The sequence below is a fragment of the Arvicola amphibius genome, chromosome 7, assembly GCF_903992535.2.
Source record: "Arvicola amphibius chromosome 7, mArvAmp1.2, whole genome shotgun sequence".
In the NCBI taxonomy this organism is placed as follows: Eukaryota; Metazoa; Chordata; class Mammalia; order Rodentia; family Cricetidae; genus Arvicola; species Arvicola amphibius.
In genome coordinates, this window is record NC_052053.1 from 31,785,090 (window position 1) to 31,809,260 (window position 24,171).

Genomic DNA, 24,171 nt, shown 5'->3' on the forward strand with positions numbered 1-24,171 from the left:
TACTTCTTGTCCTGAAAGGCTCATCTTTGAGCACTAATAACAGTGCTTTCTAAGACAAGTATGTGTTTAGACTAACCAGGCTATGTTTTCTGTCCAATTTTTCAGTTCTTTCTTATGGCTTTTCAAAAACATTATTACTTCATTTTATCTAATAATAGTTAACATTGGCTCCTCAAGTACAACATGTATGACAGGCTCCTCTTGGAAACAAGCAATGTACCAATACTACAAAACACAGAGAAAGTAAATGCAAAGACATTCTAGAAAGATCAAAAGGATCAAGGATAGAAATGTAGAAGAGACATATTTAACTAAAAATATAAATTGCCAAACATGAGACTGGACAAGTGGCTATGTGACCCAAATCTACCTTCAAAGTAAAACAAGTATCCAGGACTACAGAGCCAAGGAAGTTGTATGAGCAGAGATGAGACATACGTCTGAACCAAAATGCTATACAAGTTTAGCATTAAAATGTTCTATCTACATACATAACATATATATATATATCATATATATGATATCACACACACACACACACACACACACACACACACACACACACAAATTCCAAGTCTCAGTTAAGTGGAATAAAACCACCTTCCAAAAATTTCACATAAGATATAAGTCCCTCTTTACATGGCTATCAGCAGTCTTGAAGTCAGTTTTTTTCTCAAAACTTAGCCATCCACCAGAAACCACATGGAGGACTTGTTAATTCTGTGATTAATCACTGAGGTTTATAAGTCTGTATTTCTAACTCTCAAGTTGATACTGGACTGTGTTCTGAGAACCACAACTCTAGTGGTCTCTAAAACTTCAGAATTATTTTTTGTGTCTAATTTGCAAAATACACCGAATTTCAAGAATCTGTAAATCTTTCAGGTCTTCTGGGTTAAAATAACTTTTTAAAACAGCTACTGAAAGCTAAGATAGAAAGAAGCAAAGAAAGCGCCTGTTTGGAGCTCTCCAAGGTTCTGATTCAACACACAAGAATGGCTGAGAGCCATCAAGTGAGTCTGAGTATAGTAATCAGAATGCAGTGATTCTCTCAGACTTATAATCCTTAAAACTATAAGATTTAACCAGGTGGTGCTCATACCCACAGGGGAGTTTATCTGAGAAAAGACAATAAAGGAACTGATAAAGTAGCTCACCAGAAGAAGCATGGTTGCAGTGCAAGATGAGCATGCATGATGCTTGTTTCACATGTCTTTTTTCTTTTAGAATCAAAATGCCATGTTTTATTTAAAGCCATCTTATTTATTTTGTGAGCATAAAAATCACTTTGTGTCTTAACAATCTTGGGTCAGTGGTTCCTATTTACTATCTGACATTCTCCTATTTTCCCTCTAGACAATAATCATTCTTGTTCACTCTCAACTTTGGCAAGTAGGGAATGAGAGCAAAAATTCTTACATAGACTGAGATCATGCAGCAAGTGAGAATCAGAATAAACTAAACCCCCATACAACACATACATGAGAATAAAGTTCAGTTGTATCTCATAATACAATATCAAAATTCAAAATGTATCTTAACCAGTTGGAAAGAGGAGCACTAACAGTATTTTCCAACAGACTGGATGTTTCAACATTAACAAGACAACAATGAGCCAGGTTTGAACTCAGTGCATAGTAGATATCAGAGAGACCTGAAGTAGGCATAATATATCCAAAAAAGCTTATAAGGCAAAATTTGGTGGGCAATTAATAATTTTTCTTTACTAATGACATTCTTTACTAATGATTATACCAGTTCTCCAAAAAATAAGTATCTCAGGGGCTGGAAAGATGGCTCAGTGGTTAAAAGTACTGGCTGCTCTTCCAGACGACCTGGATTCAATTCCCAGCACCCACATGGCAGCTCACAACTGTCTGTGGCTCCAGTTCCAGGGGATCTGACACCTCCACACCAAACCACATAAGATAAACTTTATAAAAAAAGTCAATAAAGAACTTAAAATAGATAATAAATAAATAGCTGTGCTGAGGATATGAAAGATCTAAATAGGAAAATATAAACTGCAAAGTTACAATAATTCAAACAGTATGATATGAATGTAAGTTTGTACAAAGTAGAGAACTCAGAAATGAATCCCCATGTATATATTCAAATGACTGCCAACATGACACAATTGGAAGGTACAGATAATGGAAACTGAACATTCACATGGGGAGATGAAGTTGAATTCTTATCTTTATACTAGAAAAAAAAAACAGCTAAAAATGGATTAAAGATCAAGATATAAGACCAGAAACTACAAAACTACTAGAAGAAAACACAGGAGGCAAATTCTGACAGAATTTCACACTAAATCTTCCTTCCTGTACTTCCCACCCCACCTCTAACAGGGCCTTACGGTATAAGCCAGGCAGACCTGCAACTTGTCAGCTCACAGCACTCCCACTGCCTAAGCCTACACATAAAAGGCTCTCATTTGTTTGCTATGACTAAAAACACCACAACACACTTTGCTTCTGCAGAGCGAAGGAAACAATGAACAGTAAAAGAAAAAGGGAGACAATTCAAGGCATGTATGTGATAAGAAAACACTGTCCATAGCACACGAACTACAAGAACAACCCTCCTAAATAATCCATTTTATAAAAGGACAAAAGGTCTTGAATAGGTATTCTCTAAAGAACAAACCACTAAGCATATGAAAAGATGCTTAACATCAATAACCATCAGAGACTGCAAATCAAACCATAATAAGATCTCACTTTCCAAATGTTAAGATGATCACTAACACACACACACACACACACACACACACACACACACACACACACACCACCTAACAGAAAAGGGACTGCTGATCATTATCAATGTGTATTAGTATATTGGCACTTAGATTGCTTCTACCTGCTTATTCTAAACAAAGCTGCAGTAAGTGTGTGTATATACAGCTCTTCAGGATCCTGTTTTCAGGTTTTTTGGCTATAAGCTCAGATTGGTTCACTGAATTGTGTAGTAGTAGTTAAATTTTTTTATGTGCCAATATACTAATGAATGATTTTATAAAAATGTAGTAGAGGGCTGGAGAGACGGCTCAGAGGTTAAGAGCACTGACTGCTCTTCTAGAGGTCCTGAGTTCAATTGCCACCAACCACATGGTGGCTCACAGCCATCTATAATGAGATCTGATGCCCTCTTCTGGCATATAAGCATACATGGAAGGAATGTTGTATACATAATAAATAAATAAATAAATAAATAAATAAATAAATAAAAAATGTGGTAGAAACATACAGTGGAATATTATCTGGCACTATAAAAACAAAATTCTGTTATAAAATACAACACAAATGAATCTTGAGGACTTTATGCCAAGTTACCAAGTCACAAATGATAAATACTGTTGAGATATCTAAAATAATCAGGCTCATGGGACAGAAATTAGAACAGTCAATCAGGAGCTGGCGCTGGGTAATTAAGCAGTAAATATCCAAAAGATAAAGAGGATTAGTTTTACCAAATTAAATAGAAGTTTCAGAGACTTTTTGAACAAAAATGTACAAAGCTAGTATTAATATGTATATAAAATTATAGGCCGGGCAGTGGTGGCGCATGCCTTTAATCCCAGCACTCAGGAGGCAGAAGCAGGCGGATCTCTCAGTTCAAGGCCAGCCTGGTCTAAAGAGCTAGTTCCAGGACAGGCTCTAGAAACTACAGGAAAACCCTTTCTCGAAAAACAAACAAACAAACAAACAAATAAAATTATAAAGGTAAATTTATGCTCTGCCATTTCTTTACTATAATGAAAAGGTAAACAAAAACCCAACATGTACTCAGAATCATGTCATAACTGGTAAATCCAAATTAAGGAGAGGTCTATTAAATAATTAGGCTGCCTTCTAAACACATTACTGACATAACCACAAGAAAATTTAAGAATAATCTGAGAAGACATGACAGAAAATGGGAAAAGTAGTTCCTGAAATTTTCCTTTGTTATAAAGATTATATATAATGACAGCTATTAAATTATGTACAAAGTCAAGAGATTAGCTAATCATATTATACAAAGGACGATTTACTCATTTTGATAACCATGCTGTGGTTAAATGAGAAAATGCCTTTGTTCCTAAGAAATATACACTGATGTGTTTGTAACTAAATCTAAAATTTACTCTAAAAGGGCTCAAAATGAAAACTACAGCAGGAAGAAAAGAGAATGACACAGGAATAAGGAAAACTAGAGAAGCAGCAGCAAATACTGCTAATTCAACATTTACCGGATCATGGTGAAGGTTCTACAGGTTTGTTATGTCATTCTGGCAACTTTCCCATAAAGTGGACATTATGCCAAATTGTTAAGAATTTAATTTAAATTCATCAAAATAAAAAAGGTCTCAGAAAGTATGTTTAGGCAGAATTTTCTCTCACTACCAATTTCATCTTCTAATATGAACCTAAGAAAATTTAAAGACAAGAAACCCAAATAAAGAATCCATAAATATTATAATTTGGCTCTTTTCAAGGTTGAACTAAGCACTACTAGTATCAGAAGAGAACCATAGAAAGATATCAAAGAAAAGTAAACTATTTTCTACTTCTACTGTCTAGTAGCACAGTTGTAATACTTCTAATAGTAGTTCAGTACTTCAGAAGAGGAGATACATCTACTGCAAACATTAGGCATGATGAGGGATTCTCCTCTGTATGCTTTTAATTTAAACAGGAAAGGGGAGATGATGTGGGATGCCCTTCTGTATATGTGTTGCTGTTCTTGGTTAATGAATAAAGCTCTTTTGGCCAATGGCGAATAAAGTCAGGTGGGAAATCCGAACCAAGATAAAATAGAGAGAATAGGCAAAGTCAAGGAGAAACACTATGTAGCTGCCAAAGAGAAAGATGCCTAGAAACTTTTCAGTAAGCCACAGACTTGTGGCGATATATAGATTAATAGAAATGGGTTAATTTAAGATGTAAGAGCAAGCTAGAAATAGACCTAAGCCACTGGTTGTTGTAATTAATATAGTTTCTTTGTGATTATTTGGGTCTGGGCAACTGGGAATGAAAGAGCAGTCTCCATCTACAATTGGTGCCCAACATTTGGCAATGTACATCTACATAAAATCTAAAAAAGCTTAAGGAAAAAAAGGAGGGCTTCTAGACCCACAAAAATGAAAACCAAGAACAGCTTCTTGGCAGCTGCGTTTTTGTTGCTCCTTCCTGGTTCACAATGGCAGCAGGAAGCGCTCTTTTGGGAGGTCCTGATAAAGAGCACTTATGGGGTTTGTGAGCAGCATGTGGCAAGTTCCTTAATGGCAGTAACACAGACCTGAGGCATCCCAGGAGTTGGGGCAATGAGCATGGCTCACAGAGGCAGTGAATATACCTCCTCTTAAAGGATGGGGAGGAGCCAACAGGTAGGGCTGTGGAGTCGACCCTAGCCACGCCTGTCAGAAAATGATTACATATATGTAATAAAGACAGATTGAGGCAAAAATAAACCTCTGAACAGGTCACAGTGTGTTTAAAAAATGTACGTACGCTTAGGAGAGGAAAAAGAATACAGACAAGAGTACAGACAGCCATAGATTAAAGGAGTAAAGATAAAATATAAAAAATATTAAAAAATAATAGTTAAAAAATAAGTCACATAAAATGTAAAATACATAGAGTCACTGGATTATGTGTATTACTGTGTTTGTATGAATTTCCTGACTAGAGAGATATTTGATTCTGGCAGCTGCTAAGCTAAACCAACATACATATTTTAAAGGTATCTTGACTTCAAAATTTGAGTCTAAGGATGTGTTACTTTGGAAAAGAGGTTCTGCTTTTGTTTTCTTTCAGATGAGAGCCTGAGGATTACTTCCAGACTAATATGGTTTGATGGAACAAGAACCCCTGAAAGGTCTCCTACAACCCCAAAAATACTTAACCAAACAAACAGCAGGAAGCAATTTGGAGAAAACAATGCCCAAATCCCAAAATGATTCTTTATAAATGTTTGTTTTCATTTAAAGGGGGATATGACATAGATATGAATACTTTGCTTTGATACAGATCTCAGTCTACTGATACAGATTTAAGGTTGATTTTGTTACACTGTGTATATGTATTTCTGCTCTTGTTTAAGGTATTGTGTTTGTGCAGCTCATTTAAAAATGTAAATGTATAATTAAAAATTACATGATGTAGGAGGGTCTTCTATCTATCTGTTGCTTTCATTGGTTAATTAATGAAGAAAACTGCTTGGCCTGACAGGTCAAAACATAGGTAGGCGGGAAAGACAGAACAGAATTGTGGGAGGAAGAAAGCAGAGACAAGAAGATGCCCTGGAGCCAGCCGCCAGATCAGACATGGTGAATCTTTCCCCATAAGCCACCACCTAGTGGTGCTACACAGATTGTTAGAAATGGGTTAATCAAGATGTGAGAGTTAGCCAATAAGAGGCTAGACCTAACGGGCCAGGCAGTGTTTAAATGAATACAGTTTCTGTGTAATTATTTCGGGTAAAGCTAGCTGGGAGCCGGGCCGCAGTCTACCGCTCCTATCACTACAATTACAGATTAATAGTCATCTACAATTGTCAAACATAATCACGTTAGTTAGGTTTTCTAGATACACACAGATATATTTCAGATGGATAAATATTCTTTGACCCTTTCAAAGACCTACATAATATGGCATTTAAAATGTTTTAAGAACTTAGACTTTTCTCAACAGTGAGACATGCCTGATTCTGGCAGCACCAATTACTTCAGAAAGGTTGAGGGACATTGAAGAAACTAGTCATGGAATTTGCTTTCAATGGGACAGGGCTAGCCATTTGGCCAAGGAATTGGTCTTGCCTAGACTGCTTATAGTATGATGTATGAACTGGACATGAAGGACTCATAGAAACGTGACTGCTGAACTTTCCAAAAGATGGGATGGTCTTTCAGAGTTCCTGCTTCACAGAGGAAACTACAAGACATTCTGGAGAACACAGAAGAAAGTGACTGACAAAGTGCCAATATAGGCAAAACAGTCTTTCAAATTTCTTGCTTCATGGAAAGTCTTCCAGATACAGGCTTGATGGGTACAGGTGACCAACTCCAGTCCTATTACTAGTCCTACCAAAACAATTAAAGAAAAAAAAAAAGGAAAGGAGGTAGGGACGGAGGAAAGGAAAGGAAAGGAAAGGAAAGGAAAGGAAAGGAAAGGAAAGGAAAGGAAAGGAAAGGAAAGGAAAGGAGGAAAGAGTGATCCGGAGAAACACTGCTGAAGCTCACAATCCAGACACCCAGGACCAAAGACAACTCCATCTGTCTTTTGTACTATTAACTAAACCTCCATTTATATCACTAAAGTCATCTTTGCTGCAGTTCATTTTGCCCAATACATCACGTCTATAAGATAAGGGCACTGAGCCGGGTGGTGGTGGCGCATGCCTTTAATCCCAGCACTCGGGAGGCAGAGGCAGACGGATCTCTGTGAGTTTGAGGCCAGCCTGGTCTACAAGAGCTAGTTCCAGGACAGGCTCTAAAAAAGCTGCAGAGAAACCCTGTCTCGAAAAACCAAAAAAAAAAAAAAAAAAAAAAAAAAAAAAAAAAAAAAAAAAAAAAAAAAAAAAAAAAAAAAAAAAAGATAAGGGCACTGGCCGCTCTTCCAGAGTTCCTAAATTCAATTCCCAGCAACCACATGGTGGCTCACATCTACCTCTACTAGTATCTGATGCCCTCTTCTGGTATGTAGGCAAACATGCAGACAGAACACCATATACATAATAATAAATCTAAAAAAAAAAAGGTTTGTCCCCCATTGGTTCTACTACAACCCCTTTAGAATAATAATGTCCACTGTGTATCAGAACTTGGAATTTACAATGATAAGCTACAACCAAGAGACAGTATCAATGGTAAAAAAAAAAAAAAAAAGGCAAACAGTAGAGCTATTAGGTCTCAATTCAAATCTTGAACTCTACTTGATTATTAGCTGCAATATCTTGAGCTCTTTGTAAAATCTTGGGTTCTAAACTGGGTGTCAATCTTAAATGAGTGTCAAAATATAAGATGCCTCACAGCCTTCCTTTGATAATAGCTCTGGTAGGAGAGGAGACATCATAAAGATGATGCCCTTCCTTTATGCATCCTGCTGAAACAATGGATCCCAAAAAATTAAAATTTCCAGGAATTCCATGCTGAGGAAAGGGAAAGACTGAAGCCTGGTGCCAGACAGCAGGAGGAGTTGGCCTTCCCAAAAAGGGATTGCCACACAATTTTGATGACTTATGGGACCACCTTCAAGAAAGACCAGATCTCGTCGGGCGGCGGTGGCACACGCTTTTAATCCCAGCACTCGGGAGGCAGAGGCAGGCGGATCTCTGTGAGTTCGAGACCAGCCTGGTCTACAAGAGCTAGTTCCAGGACAGGCTCCAAAGCTACAGAGAAACCCTGTCTCGAAAAACCAAAAAAAAAAAAAAAAAAAAAAGACCAGATCAAAGACAATGATGACTCAGCGATGGGCAAGACAACATCCTAATCAGTACAGTTAATTATGCAAAGCTTTTGCCCTCGATTTAAACCTAAATTTCATGCCCTGTATCCTAAAAACCGCTCTATGGGTCACTAAACACCCCCCCAATCTATTTCTCTTCCCATTGTGGCAACACTCGACAAATCTGTTCTATACTTTTCACAAAATTACTTGTTCATTTGACATAGAGGATGGGTGACTGAACTTAGCTTATTGTGGTTGACAGTGTGCAGGCTAATACCCTAAAACTCTGGGCAACCGTATAAGAAACAACTAACTGGCCCAGTATAATTAAAATGTATAACAGCAAACAGAGCCTAGACACAGGACAGTTTACATGAACTATTTCACTACATAAGAAAAAAGGTTTAGTTTCCTATTAAGAGTCTAAGAAATAAGCATTTTCAGGAAATTTTAGGGCAGAAAACAGTTTTATAGGTAGGTGATCCACAGAATTATAAGGCAGGAAAGCAAACTTCCCTTAGATTTTATTCCAGATAGGGAGTCAAGATATTGAATGGTGCCAACACCCAAGGTAGGATGGCATCACTATAGCATCATCAGGAGAAAAGCTAGCTGCTGGGTGAGTGTCCTGGTTAACTCCTACTAGCACAACCAGACATGCTCTATTTTTCCATAGTATATTCTGTAGGAAGACACACAGAAAGGTTCTAAGTGCTTGCATGTAAACAACAATAGTGCCCTCCCCATCCACCCACCATGCCTAGAACCTTGCCACTTCTCATGCACAATGTTCTGCCACTTCTGCCACTCATTAGTTCTCTGCCAGGCAAGCAAAAAAAAAAAAAAAGAAAAAGGTATGTCCCATCAGTTTTTTCTTTCAATAGGCAACATGTTCTCTACAGCCAATCTTATTTTTGTGTGTGTGTTTTATATACTTAAATAGCCAAGTGGTGCAGATGGGAGGCAGATGGATCTCTGAGTTTAGGGCCAGCCTGGTCTACAGAGCAAGTTCCGGGACTGCCAAGGCTACACAGAGAAAGCCTGTCTTGAAAAGCCAAAACAAACAATAAACCACAACCCACACACAATACATGCAACTTAACTATTAGAATGGCTTTATTTCTCTCAGTTTTAATCATGATATTTAATCTATTTTCTTTTGCTTTTTAAATTCCATCTCCCTCCTTTTAAGTATCAGATATACGAATCTCACTGAGGTCAAAGAAGCATGCACTGTCCTGAACTCAAGACATTTTCATCTCCCCACCACGATGGCCAAGGGATTTATTATTTTGCTTTAACCCAAATACCTTCACTGGGTAGTATCTTCCAGGTTAGAAACATTCTTCCTTACTGAACTAGCAGCCATCCAAACACTTTAAGTTTCAGAGCCGGCTGATCTCAGCAGCAGCTGAGACTACTGTCTATGTCTGCCTTGCTCACTCTGTCAGTCATCCTTCTAAATGCCTGAGCCAACTTAACCTGGAAAATTGTTTGCCACAAATCTGATATGATCTGCCTCAAACTAATGGCACTGTTTTCTAGAATTTGTGTATTTGAATAGGGGATGTCATTTCATGCAATCTACGATCAGTTTGATTTCTTAATATTCAATGACATTTAAAAAGATGTCCCTTGAAATACATTCTTTCTGCCGTGTAATTATAATGCAGAAATGCAATAAAACTCAGCAACTTCCTTGGACTGTTTTTTCAATCAAAGGATATTTAGATCATCCCTAACTCTTTTCAATAAAACTATGCTTGCCCCTGTCTCAAGGAAAAGGGTCAATGTTCAGTCCTATTCACTGGAGAAAACAATGAAGAATATTTCAAGGATATCAAAGTAAAATTAGATGTTAGTCTGGCATATATTTCACACACGTGCTGAAAGCAAACAATATAATGGTCTAGTTTATTCTGGGTGTCGTTTCACCTTTTTCAATGCAGACTGAAAATAATCAACTTCCCAAGGAGCCTACGCCAAGTATACTGAAGTGAAAGCAGTGGCCACACATACTTATCTTCCCAGGCGTCAGGATCCTAGGAGCAGATTAGAACAATTCAATTCTCTGAGTGTGGTTCTGACCTGACAGGTAACAAGGAGCTACTTCACCAACTCTTTCTCCTGAACTCTCTTTAGTCTAGCAGGGGAGGTGATCTATAGACATATGGCCAAAGGTATTAGTGAAAGAGGAGATGGACCTTCCTTTTAAACCAAGGAATAGAGGCTTGCTTCTAAGAACCATTTAACTAACTGTAAAAGCAGATGCAAAATTAACATTAATGCAACATTTCAAATTTATTCATATTCTATAATTCTGACACTTGACAACAACTGTAAAATATTTCCCCACTAAATAAAAGAGGTAATGGGAAATTAAATAACTGACTGCAAGTAACCAACACTGTCCTCAAGAGGTCCCGAATTTAATTAACTTATTGAAGTCCAAAAGGAATACCCTCATGTGTTATGAGTAAATTCTCAGAATGCCAGTGTGGTGACTACAGAAAACACACTGAAAAGGACAGGAACAAACAAGATGTTTATCTCACATCCAGACTCATTCCATTCTCAGCACTGGGGGGTAGGGGGTAAGATAGGGAGTCTGTGCTGGGAGTCAAACCAAGGTTTTGTACATCCTAGACAAATGTTCTACCACTAAGCTACATTTCCGGCTTTTGGTTTTATGAGACAGGACCTTACTATGTAGCTCAGACTGGCCTTGATCACACAATCTTCCTGCCTCTACCTCCCATATGGTGGGATTATACATATGTAGCATAAAACCTGACCTACTCTCAATTCTTCTACCCTAAAATAACACTGCTAATGAGTAGGAGAACACACTTTTTAATTTCTGACTTGGGTGCCACAGAGCAAGTCTTCAAATTTCACTGAATGTGTTAATAATTTTAGTTTTATATTTAACTCAGTATACAATTTTTATGTCTTGCAAAATTACTAAGAACAATCAAGGCATGTATGCATTTATCCTGAATCATTAACTCATTTACTCATTTATTCAACAAGCATTCAATTTAATCAAAATCATGTTAAATGGCATGCAATGAGATTCAGATTTTAAAAATCTGAGAGACAACAGAAGGCTTTTGCCTTCTTTACAACTGAAGAGGCTTTTAAGCAAACAGCTACAAAAACTTTGTTGAAAGGAGACATGAAACACTCCTAAAAGCAATCCCAGGGACAACACTTATCTTAAAAATAAGAGCAGAAGGACTAAGAAGGTACAAGCAAATAAGGTATTTTATATATAAAGTGAGTTTTAGAGCGTTCCCTACCCCTATAGCTCAAAACATGAAAGGTCAGAAGCATTAGCAAACCAAAGCTCACTGAAAGAGCAGCTTCAGACTGCATGGGTAATGGAAATAATCAAGTAAATGTAATGGGCTCCTTCTAATGAGCTTAGAATTCAGAGGAAGAAAAAGACACCCAATTTTAATGCAGTTCAATAAAGTTGGCATTATAGTAAAAACACAGAGCCAAACGTTGTTGGAGAGGTGAAAGAAAGTCATTACATTATACAAGTATACTAAATATTCTGTCCTATAGGCAATGCAAGGTGCTGAGAGATCTGGAAATGTGGTCACAATCATAGGAATCACATGATGGATGCATTCTGTGAGTTCTATTCCAAGTAGTCCTCCAGTTAAGCAAAGCCACAGTCACAGAAGATTTTAGCCAATGCCTACCACTGTGATTTTTTCCCCTAGCTAGGTAAATGGGATGCTTACAAATCTTTTAGTAAGAAGGAAGGGAAAAATTTAGTGACATTTTCCAAAATCCCATATATTTATAGGGTTTGTAAGAAGTTGTATTTAGGGCTGAAGAAATGATTCAGCAGGTTAAGAGGACTGATTGTTCTTCCAGAAGACCTGCTTCAATTCCCAGGACCCACATGGCAGCTCACAACTGTCTGTAACCCCAGTTCCAGAGGAACTGACATAAATGGCAAAACACCAATAAATATAACAAAAAAAAGAAGTTATATAAAATTTACATTATATATACACAACCTTAAAATTTAAGGGGGAAAGGTAGAATATAAAACTACCATGTACAATATGATATATAATAAAATACATACTACATTTTGACAAACTTAGAATAAAATATAATGGAAAGATTTTTAATAACTGTTCTTGGTATTTAGCTCTGCTATTAAAACACAAAACAACTGATATTTTTAGCTCAGGAAAAATGTTTAAGATTCCCACTGTGAAAATCTGTCTCCTTCCTCATTGATATAAAGGCAAAGGCAAATTCAAGAAACTGAAAGGATTAAAAGTCAAAGAACACAGAAAGCAAGTCACATAAATAATGTTGGTGAATATATTCTCCCTGAATGCTTCAGAGGAAGGGCTGGGGTGTGGCCCAGTGGTATGGTACTTGCCTAGGTCTATTCCATCCTGAGCACAGAAAGAAAACAAAATGAAAAAAGGTCTCTACAAAATGATTCTTTTCCCACAGGGCTTAATTTTTAGCATCATTTGGAAACGAGTCAATAAGCATATAAACAAGAGAAAAGTATCTGCTCACCAGGGGGATCACAGTCTAAAAGACAGAAGAATGATTACCAATGGTTACTACACATAGAAAATCTGAAAAAGATTTACACCCCCACCTCCACACACAAGCACAAGATAAACAAAGAGGAGAGATAGAATGAGAAACGTCAGGGTAAACTTCCTAGGGGAATTTAGTCTTAAATGAGCTGTGGGATGGAAAAGAGCTTTTGAGTACGCACAGGCAAGGAAATGTAGGTAATTTGCAGTACTTCCTAGGACAGAGTAAGGGGAAGAGGAACAGGAAATGACTCTAAAGATTAAGGCATGACCCAGGCCACAAAGAAGGTTATATATTTACTCTATGATTGATTCTATCTAAATTGTCATTAATTACAAGATACAGCATTACTATATGGGTCCTAAAGCTTTATGACTGAGTCCTACTATTAAAATGTTTAATAGTTTACTTTAAGTGTAAGATAAGTCAAACATGCAGAGAGACAGAAAAAAAAAAGAATTGCTCAATTTACTATGGTAGAAGGAGGGGGGCAGGAATCCTTTTGAGAACTGAACTCTGAGTCGGTCTGTAATATGAATTAAAGCTAACAGCATAGAGCAAAGCAAGAGATTGAAACAAACAAGCAACTGTTTTCAAGTAGCCTTAAGTTGGCAGTACCCTGCTGTCTCTCAGAAATACATTAGGATTCTGTTCAGAGGGGCAAACTTCAGTTAGGGACAACAGCAACTGAAGACAAAAACTCATTTCAAAGATAAAAAACCAAAGATGGACGTCTTAGGATCAATGAAAAAATAACCAATCTTAAGTGTGACGTTTCACAATTACCTAGGAAACTTTATTAAAAATTGTCATCGCTGGGAGGATGGCATCCAAGGGTATAGTACCTGCCAGGCATCAACAAATCTAAAACCCTATGCTGTCAAAATATACATCTCTAGTCCCCATACCCAAGGATAGTCAGAAAGATAAGCACTTCAGCAGGAATTCCCAAAATAGAGCCCTGGAGTCTCATCTTAACAAGTCATCCACATGTAAAATGTAAAATCTGTTTACAATTCTGACAAGATATGAAGGCACTGACACTTGTGTCTATAATATTAGCAATAAGGAACAGTAGGATTTTAATCAAGAACACGACTGGATCAGACTGAAAAGTCTGGAAGACCACTGGTGGAAGGCAAACTTTGTAGAGCTGACAGAATAGCCTAAGAATGGAGAACAAGGGGTAATAAATGTTATAGTTAGGAGATCATCAAAATAATAAGGTTAAAGATGATGACCATTTATGTATTAACAGTGAGAGTAGAAGAGTAGTAAAAAAATTAGACTTTATAAAACGTAAACAAAAAATGTTATTTTGAATTTTCTAAAGATAAAGCCCTACTAGTGAGCATTATAAACACTGGCCTTTAAAAAATAAATCTTATTGAGGATTATAGCCCACCATCTTTTTACCTGTATAGTAAACTGTGTTCTATATAATCGTATACTATATAAACATTACATGGTTCAAATATGATTAAAACTAAAATGATCTTCAAGCTCATGAAAATATAAACAAATTTAAATCTCTAATGTTTAACATTCTATTAATCAGAGTATATGAACTGAAAGTTTAAAATCTCAGACAATATAAAAGATTTTCAGTGAGTGATAATTTAAAATTACAAACAGAAAACAATCAATTAGCAAACTTACGCTGAATGTGAATGAACTGTTTGGGCTGTTTAAACTCTCCTTTGTACAAGCGATTGTAATAGTTGACGTTGCTCTCTGCCTCGGGAACTGGAATGACCATGCTCTCTTTTTTTTCTCTAAATACTTGCTGCGCTGAAATAGCTCGCTGTAAGTGATGTTCCTGGAAAATGTAAAGTAGGCAACATAAGCTGTGTTGGTAACAGTAACTCAAAGCATAATTCTATTTAAAAGCTACTTGGTTAATTAACTGCAAAAAAATCAATTATGAATAGTCCCTCTTTGCTAAGTCATAGGATTTTTTTTCTGCATGCCCAAGAAAGCTTTCCCATCATTCTCCCTTAATAACTGTGGCTTATTATTAGTATCACAACTTAATAGAGTTTAAAAAAGACAAACCCATATATGTTCATAACCTAGAATTTTAATATTTCCATTATAAGTCTATATCTTGTTTGCTAATAAGTAGAGGTATTTGTCACCACTACCAGGTTAAGAAAAAATTCAAGTCATAGGTATTAATTCTTAAATATCATCTATACTTTAAACTTAATGAGTACAACATTATGAATAATTTAAAAACAAAGATGAAATTATGCCCAACAAATAGTATTATAACCATGGCAGGAAATATTTAATAAATATTAAACAAATAGTTCCTATAAAATATACACATGTTCTAATGACTTCTCATCAATAGCCTCTGAATATCCTACTATACTCATTCCCATTATAGCAGTTTCCCTTCTGGAAGGTAAATCAGATCATGCCATTCCCACAAACATTTCTATCATATCAGTGTAAAGGTTAAAATTCCTCAATGACCTTTAAGGCTCTGTAGTATTTCTCTGACACCTCAACCTCTCATCTTTTGCTCTAGCCACAATGTTTCTTCCTGTTTTCAAGTAGTATCCAAATAGCCTACATTTAAAATCCTTTAGTTTCATCTTCCTCGGTTTTCTTCATCTAAAACAGGCCTTGCCCATCACACCTTGGAAAGCTTTGTTTTTTCTCCATTCCACTTAGCTACAGATGATACACACACAAAATCTCATTTTTCCATTCACCTACTAAGCATTAAGCATGCTCTTTGGGAGCAGCTATTTCTGCTTCTTTTATAAATATTTACATCTATAAATTACACAAAACAGTACATACAAAAACAGTTAAATATATACTTAATAAATTAAACCTACGATATTGCTAATATTTCAGAGAATGCAAAAATATATTGTTCACACAAAAACTGAGCTGTTAAATATGCCTAGTAACTTGTCATGGCTACATAATTCTAAGTGGCAAAACAGATATGAACTTGGCTATATATGGGGAAAGTCAAATTCTTCACACTATCATTTTATACCATTTTAATTTATAAAGTTCTACAGGATCTAAGAAATTAGATAACTTCACTCACGTCTTTTATGTAGGGGTGCCCAGTCCCAGCCACAGGCTGACAATAAACAAAATAACTATGAATATGACCTAACATAAAATCATAACCTTACTTAAAACATTAAGAGATCTTGATAATATTTAGTAATTCAAGTGAGTGGTTCTCAACCATGTACTTTATACATTAAACACCATCATAGAGTCATGCAAAATAAACTTTATAGTCTCACTATTTGTATGTATACATGGGTTCAGTCTGAAGGTGGTATTCACCTTTACAGTGTCGGGTTCCAAGCACAATCCAATTTACACCATCAGACATTACACGTGCTCATGGCGGCATGATAAGTGAAATGCAGCAATTATCAATAACATTTTAGCCAACTATTATAAACAATAGGTGTTTAATGTTATTCAAAAGGCAATATACTTGATTATTAAAATACTTCCTTCCACACCTTGGTCATGCCTCAAGCATCATCTGCTGCATTTTGTACGTTGGCAACCCATTTGAGCTGCAATGGCAGCTGAAGGGCTTTTTGCTTTTCTGTCAATTAATGTTCATAATAAAAGTAAATATAGTCCCTTAGCTATTATTTTTTTTTTGAAGTACTAGCATGGCTTTTGTAAGAGCTGAGAAGAAAAGGAAAGGAAAGTGTCTAAAGGAAACTTGCAGAAGAAAAGGATGAGTCATCAAACAGTGGCAGATGACTAATATGTCAAAGCACATAGGAAGGCACTGCACTTTTGGGAATCTATCCAAACTTTTGAAAACTATGATTTGAAGAGATATCACATGCAAAAGAATATTGCCAAATTTAGTGAGTATCAAAGATATCATAAAGACAAAATGTTAGAACTGAAAAAAATAATTCAGATGGATTATATTATAAAAGCAAGATATGTGGTAAGACACTTAGAAAAAATAAAAGTCATTTACTTTGATAGTAGACTTACTAAACAATGTGGTAGACATAATATGCTCTGGAAAGATAGGAAGGCATGTCTAAAGTGCGTCTGTCTCACAAGCCTACAACCAAGGGGAACTGGAGCATAGCGCTTTTAATCACAGATATTTTGGTGATGACAACAACACTGATGGCACAAATAAGACTTGGCTACTACCACTTTTAGGAGAGATACTGATGAAGATCATGACACAAATAAATCAAGAGTTAATACAAAGCAGTAAATTTCCTTTGTTCATTGTCAAATTATGGTACAGGTGATGGGAGGCAAAGAGAAGGACCTGTAAAATTAATAAATCACAATGCAACTGCTACCCAAACTCATGCTGATCACTGCATAGCAAATCAAGAAAACTTATGTGGTGGAGAGAAGGCTCAGCAGTTAAGAGCACCTTACTGCTTTTGCAGAATACCATGGTTCAGTTCCCAGCGCCCACAATGTGGCTCACAACTGCAACCCTTGGAGCTGGAATTATAAGCGACTGTGAGCCACGTGGGTGCTGGGCATGGTGTCCAGGTCTTCTGCAAGAACAAGTGTTTCTAATGCTAAGTCATCTCTCCAGCCCCCACTGAGTCATGTTTCTTTCTTTACGTTGTCATTGTTGCTTGGTTTGGTTTGGTTTTTTGAGACAGGATTTCTCTGTGCAGTTCTGGCTGTCCTGGAACTCACTTTGTAGACCAGTCTGGCCTCGAGTTCCCATTTCTCTGCCTCCCAAAGTGCTGGGATTAAAGGTGTGTGCCGCCACCACCCAGTGTCATTTGTCTCTTAATACAATGTCAAATACCACACTAGATTTGCTGCTTAAAAATTTTTTTATAACTAAAAAGTGTATTTTTAAAATAATAACTAAAAAATTTAAATAGAAAATACTAAATGGAGAAAGAATGTTATCCTATAGCCATTTCAATAACATATATGTATATTCTTAATCAACTACAATAAAAACCTTTAAAGAATTCCAATACCATAAACGTGGTAAAGTCTTAGTGCTTCTAATGAAATTAACTCATAGCCTTCAAAAGATTTGGAGAGTCTCAAATAGCAACATAAATTGTTTTTCTGACCTACAGTATCATCCACAATGAACAAACAATACCCTATTTCTAAATAACAGTGTCTGTAGGATTCCTGTTTAAAACAGCACATTTGAAATGAAATTTAACCAAACACTTTTCCCTCCTGGTATTGAGAACTCTAGGTTCTATAAATCATCCTCAGGCTTCTAAGTTCTCTTTTCATTAAAGTTTTTTTTTTTTTATCATTTCTCAAATTCATACACCTGTCTGCTATAAGCCTCTCAGACTTACATGCTTTTGTTCTGTTTGTCTATTTATTTATTGCTCTCATGCTCACAGAGCTTCTACATCACATTGGAATAAAAGAAGACTACTGTCTCATTTTCTGAGCTTCATGAACATGTGCCTCCTCAACTAGTCAAACCTCTCATTCCATCTGCATGCTTGTCCCTAAGCATCCTTCCCCTAGTACCACAATTTCTACCTTTTCCTCTGCATCCTCCTACCTTCCTTTGCCTCTCAAAATCCTGGCCCTCTCCTGAAGAGAAACAACTTCTACTTTCCAACCTTAATTCCACATACATCGCCAATCTGTTAGCAACAGTTTGTTCCCCAATTTTAAGAAAAGCTTCAGTTTCCTATGAAACTCGCTCATCACCCTCATTCCTTATCCAGGTCTGGAACACACAGCTGAGACTACTCATCTTCTCGCAGTGCCCTCCTGTCTATGCTTCTTCTGCTCTTCTATTCTATGTGAAAGTATCGACCAACTTAATATAAATATTGTAAGACCTTAAATTTATTTAAGCTTTTAAAACATATTCAAACACTAATACACACAGCACACACACACATACAAAAATGAACTGAGCTTCAAGATACAGAAGTATACTACACTAATACAAATGAAGATCAGATGATAAAATAGATAAATTTTAAAATTATTTATTATCAGTCATCCTTTTAACAAGTTTAAGTGAACCAGTTAGTACACTGATATTATCTTGTCACTCAAAAAATCTTAGAGCGAATGAGCACAGTCTCTGCTGTTAAGAAGCTTGTTTGACAGAAGTGAAACACTCGGGTTACAATCCTGTTTGAACCTGACAAGTATGTCTCCTCTCAATAGTCAAACCACTGTTTCAAGAGAACAGAAAAGATGCCCAAAGAATGTAATATATATTATATAATTAGATTATATATCTATATATAATATCTATAAATAAATTCTAATTAGATACTCTTAGGAAGACTGACAATTTGACAAAACAAAAAAATCCCAGGCAGCAAAAACAACATGAACAAAATGGATATAGGTGCAGCCTAGCAACAAAAGCTAGGTAGTTGAGGACTGGACTAGTTGTCTCCACACTTTCAATGCACTTTTCTTCACAAGGTAGGATCCCAAGCTCACCAATTACATTTTCTCATATATTAACAACTAATACTATCCTATAAATTTGAAACATATTAATGGTACAAATTTAAGTCAACCAAATGATTATGAGGATCACATAAAACAACACAAACTGCATTCTGGAAGGCAAAGCTTTGGATAAGTAATGTCTAGTATCTAAGGCTGTATTGTGCTATAACCTTGCTGAGTAACTCACCTTATGGTCACAGAAAGTCAGACCACAAGTAACACCTTCCTACAGTTACATAGTGCTTTCTAGCTTTTAGAGACCATTGACAATCCCACAAACTCACAATAACCTTAAGATTCAAGAAACAAGTGATCTGTTCTTAGATAAATTACATGCATATTAAAGAATCAAATTTCAGGGCTCTGGTTACAGTGTTGTTTGACTATTCCATCCTCACAAGACAAGGACATCTGTTAAAGTAGAGATGAGAAACCATAATCTTATAATACTAACAGTTTGCAACACGGGTGGAAATAAGAGGGATTTAGATTGAATGGCAGCATGTTTTAAAATCTGCACTCTTCTAATATAAATGTCACTTTCCTCCAAATATAAAACATTTTAAATCATTAATATCATCAAGCTTTAAAGTATTAAAATTATCAAAACATTTTTAAAACATGTTAATTCATAAACATTAAGACATTTATTTAATTTGGTGAACAAAGGGCCTCCTGCTTGAAATTACTTGTTTACTATTTACAGTTCTAAACAAAAAAATTTTAAAGTAGATCAGAAATTATTTTATTAGAAGAGTTGGCAGATGACAGAGCTGTAGCCAGAAATTGAAAAACAAGACTACAACACTCTGCTATTTTAACTTAGAGACAAAATTTGTCTCTAAAAATAAAAACTCAGCTATTATTTCCTTCATCTCTCAAAAAGAAGGTAGGGCAGATGGAGAGAAGGCTCGGTATTTAAAGGCACTTGGAGCTCTTGCAGAGGACCTGGGTTTGGTTCTCAGCACCGACACAGTGACTCACTACTATTCGGAACTCTCGTTCCTGCAAATTTGATGCCCTCTTCTGAGGTCTGTGGGCACCAGACTTCCATGGAGACTCCCAGAAACTGGAGGTAGAGGTAGAAAGATTAGGTGTCTGAGGTCAGTTTGAACTACACAGCAAAAACTTTGTCAAAGTAACAACAAAGACTTGGGAATACTGGAGCCTGACTATTTTAATCCTAATATTTAAGAGGCAGAAGCAGAAAGACCTAAAGTTCAAGTTCAGCCTAGATTATATAGCAAGATCCTGCCTTTTTAAAGAAAAAGAATAAAGTTAACAACAAATCATATTCCTTGAAATATAAAGTATAAAATTACAGATCAAGCAAGGTCTCTCTATTATATAGTTCCCCCGGCCCCTGTAGACACACTGTAGACCAGGCTGGCCTCAAATCCCAGAGAGATCCGCCTGCATCTGTCTGCCTCCCAAGTGTACCACCACATTCAAAATAGTCTGTGTTTTTGGAAGAAAGGGAACAAGCAAAACATTTAAACAACATTCTGTCCACATGGAAAGTTTTCCATGCCTATCTTAGAGCATCCATTTCACTAACAGCCTTATATACCCGGGGCTACTGAGAAAAGAGTTCTACATCCTGCCACAATATTGGAGACTCAGCAGTACATAAGACAGACATCAGAGGGTGCATGCAATTTCGAGTACCTAAAAAAAGTCATACAGCTTTAAAAAGTTTTGGGAGACCCTCAGAATCAGCTGGACTGATTAGTTAAGGTCTTCCCCCACACAAAGTCAGTCCTCAAGAGGTGGCTGCTTCCTCAAATGTTCAACTGACAGAGAAAGAGAAAAGGGGGGGCATAAAAAAATCTGGGAAGTATAACCCAAGAAAGGAAAAAAAATGAATCAATGAGTTGAGGAGAAAAAAAAACTGAATCAACAGAAATTTACACACTATCTAATAAGAATTTTAAAGGCACTATCTTGGAGATAGATGCAATACAAACAAGAGAACACCCACAGGCAAATAAATGAAATTAGGAAGGCAAGGGATGTGCCAAATGATAGTATCAGGGAAGTGAAGAAAATTACTATAAAAAAGAAAGAAAGAAAGAAAACTAGGCCTAGTGACACACTTACAATCTCAATACACGGAGGCAAGGAAAGAGTTCAAAGTCAGCCTATACTACGTAACAAAGTCTTATCTCAAAAAAAAATATAATAAAATACCATCATAGTTAGCTTCAGTTGTCAACTGACACAAACCTAAAGTTAGACTAGCCAGCAGGCTTGTCTGTGGAGCATTTTCTAATTTTTTAATAGATGGTGGAGGATATTAGGTCATTGTGGGAGGTCCCACCCTAGGGAAGTTGGTCCTGTGTTTCATAAGGAAGACAGCTGCTGAACAAGCCAGAAGAAGCCTAAAAGCAGCTTCCATGGTCTCTGCTTAAGTCCCTTCCTTGGCTTCCCTCAATAACCAAAGGGAAAACACTTTCCCCAGCAAGTTGCTTTTGGCCAGAGTAGTTCATCAACACAACAGAAAAGTAACTACAGTAAACACCAAAAAGAACCTTGGAGCTTTAAGGGAAAACAAAACAAAACAAAACAAAACCTGAATTGAGAACTTAAGAAGCTCAATAACAGACTTAACCAACCAGAACAATCTTTGAATTCAGAAGACAGGTATCATGAAACTATTAAGAAAAAAAATAGAAAAAAATGAAAAAATCTAATCCTAACGGTACACAATCAAGTGGGAAAATAATACATTTTAAAGGAAATTAAGATGGAAGCAGGAAAGAAAAAGCAGCAAAGTACTTACTTGAGAAAAAAAAATGGCCACAAAAAAAAAAAAACCCTTCCCATATCTGATAAACAAGAAGGAAAAGGGAAAGATAAGCACACTGTGAGACTGTTAACAGCCTAAGATTACTGTGGAAATCATATAACTTATTACAGTACTCAGAACAGTTCATTGCATAACACAAGGAATGTTGCAAACTTTTATAGGAAAGGCATGAAAACAGAACAATGAAATTTTAAGAAAAGCAAAAAAAAACTTAGAAAAATTAAAATGTTTAATTACTTTTGAAAACCTTTCAGTAACTCATCTATATTTAAAATTTCAAAGACAGGAACTTCCTCAACTTGATAGAAGACAAACAACCATAGAAAATTCACCTCTAATATCACATTATGTAACCAAAGGCAGCACAAGTCAAATATCGCGAACCTCATTATTTCTGGTCACCATTTTACTTGAGTGTCTAGTTAGTGTAAATAAAAGCGTGCAGGTTAAAAATGGAATAAAATCATCATGCACATAATAATCATTACTGGTATAGTGTTTACAGTGGTATAATCATTACTGAAACACAGAACTGTGCAGGAAATATTGTGTTCAGAGTATTCTATAAACTTCAAGATCTAGGAAAAGAAATCTATGAAATGAACAAAACAAAAGGTAATATTGTGATGTTACCTTAATAAACTAACAGTTAATTTATTAAGCATGTAATTATTGTAACTGGAAATGACCTATCTATAGTACTAGAGTAATTCTATTTTTACAGTCCACATGAAACTGTTACACTGCCATTTAACACTTTTTGAAAAATTTAAGAACTTCTATTTTTGATAAAAGGTCTCACTATGTAGCTACAGACAGCTACAGGTATCTTGGAACTTGCTATATAGAAAAAGATAGACTTGAACTTGGCCAGATCTACCTGCCTCTGCCTCCTAAGTATAAATCTGGCTTAATCTAAAGACATTTTAAAATGATTTTGCATTAAGCAGAAAAAGTAGGAAACCAAGTCATACACCCAAGATAATCTCAGTAAGTAGTAATGTGCATAGAATGAGAGATAGTAATATGTGTGAATGAAATATTAAAAAGAAACACAGAAAAAGAGATGAAAAGGTCTGAGGAAAATGTGTCTAAATATCAGGCATTGTAATTGGTTCCCAGCGTCGTTGTCCAAGTCTTTCAGTGTTTTCTACATTATCTCAAAGGGCAGGTATTACAAAAAGCAATCAGCACCAAAGTTTCAAACTATTTACATGTATTTAGCAGTTTTGCTCAAAAATCAAAGAAAGGAACACATGGAGAAAGATACACAAGAAACAAAGACAAACAAAACTCTAGAAGTCATTTTCCTAGTCTAATTAAATTTGCAGTTCTAGAACATTTTAAATCTGACTTTCAGCCCAGTGGTGAATTAAAATCACCTTCAGCCAAAAATGGATGCAACTGGAACAAATTAATGCTACAGAAAATGAGACTCAGAAGGACAAATACCACATTTTCTCTCAAAGATGAGCAGAAAATAAATTTAAATATGTGTATGCACTTATTTGTGTGTTTGTAGGTCATAACACTAGACAGGGAATCATGAGAGAGAAGAAAGAGCTTAAGGGAGGTGGGACAACAGAGTAGATCCAGAATCCTTAACAATAGAGCAAAATCTAAAGGTATTGAACTATTTACAAGTAATTCAGCTATACCCTCCCTCTGAAACAAATGTTAAGAACATTCATGAGAGTACAAAAAATATCTACCACCCATCAAAATAAAACTCAATAGGATAAAAATAATTTTTAAAGTGTCAAATCTAAGTGGGTGGTGGCACACGCCTTTTAATCTCAGCACTTGGGAGGCAGAGGCAAGTGGACCTCTGTCAGCTGGAATACGGCTTGGTCTTCAGAGCCAGGGCCAGGGCTA

The 24,171-nt window shown here is 36.2% G+C and overlaps 1 protein-coding gene across 2 annotated transcripts in view; it reads right to left on the reverse strand.

Moving 5' to 3' along the window:
- Positions 1-24,171, reverse strand: part of Epc2 (enhancer of polycomb homolog 2) — a 96,010-nt gene that overhangs the window by 52,068 nt on the left and 19,771 nt on the right. For both annotated transcript variants that reach the window (XM_038337149.2, XM_038337148.2), the window contains exon 2: positions 14,685-14,844. In XM_038337149.2, coding sequence (XP_038193077.1) covers positions 14,685-14,844 — 160 coding nt within the window. The remainder of the gene's footprint in view (positions 1-14,684; positions 14,845-24,171) is intronic.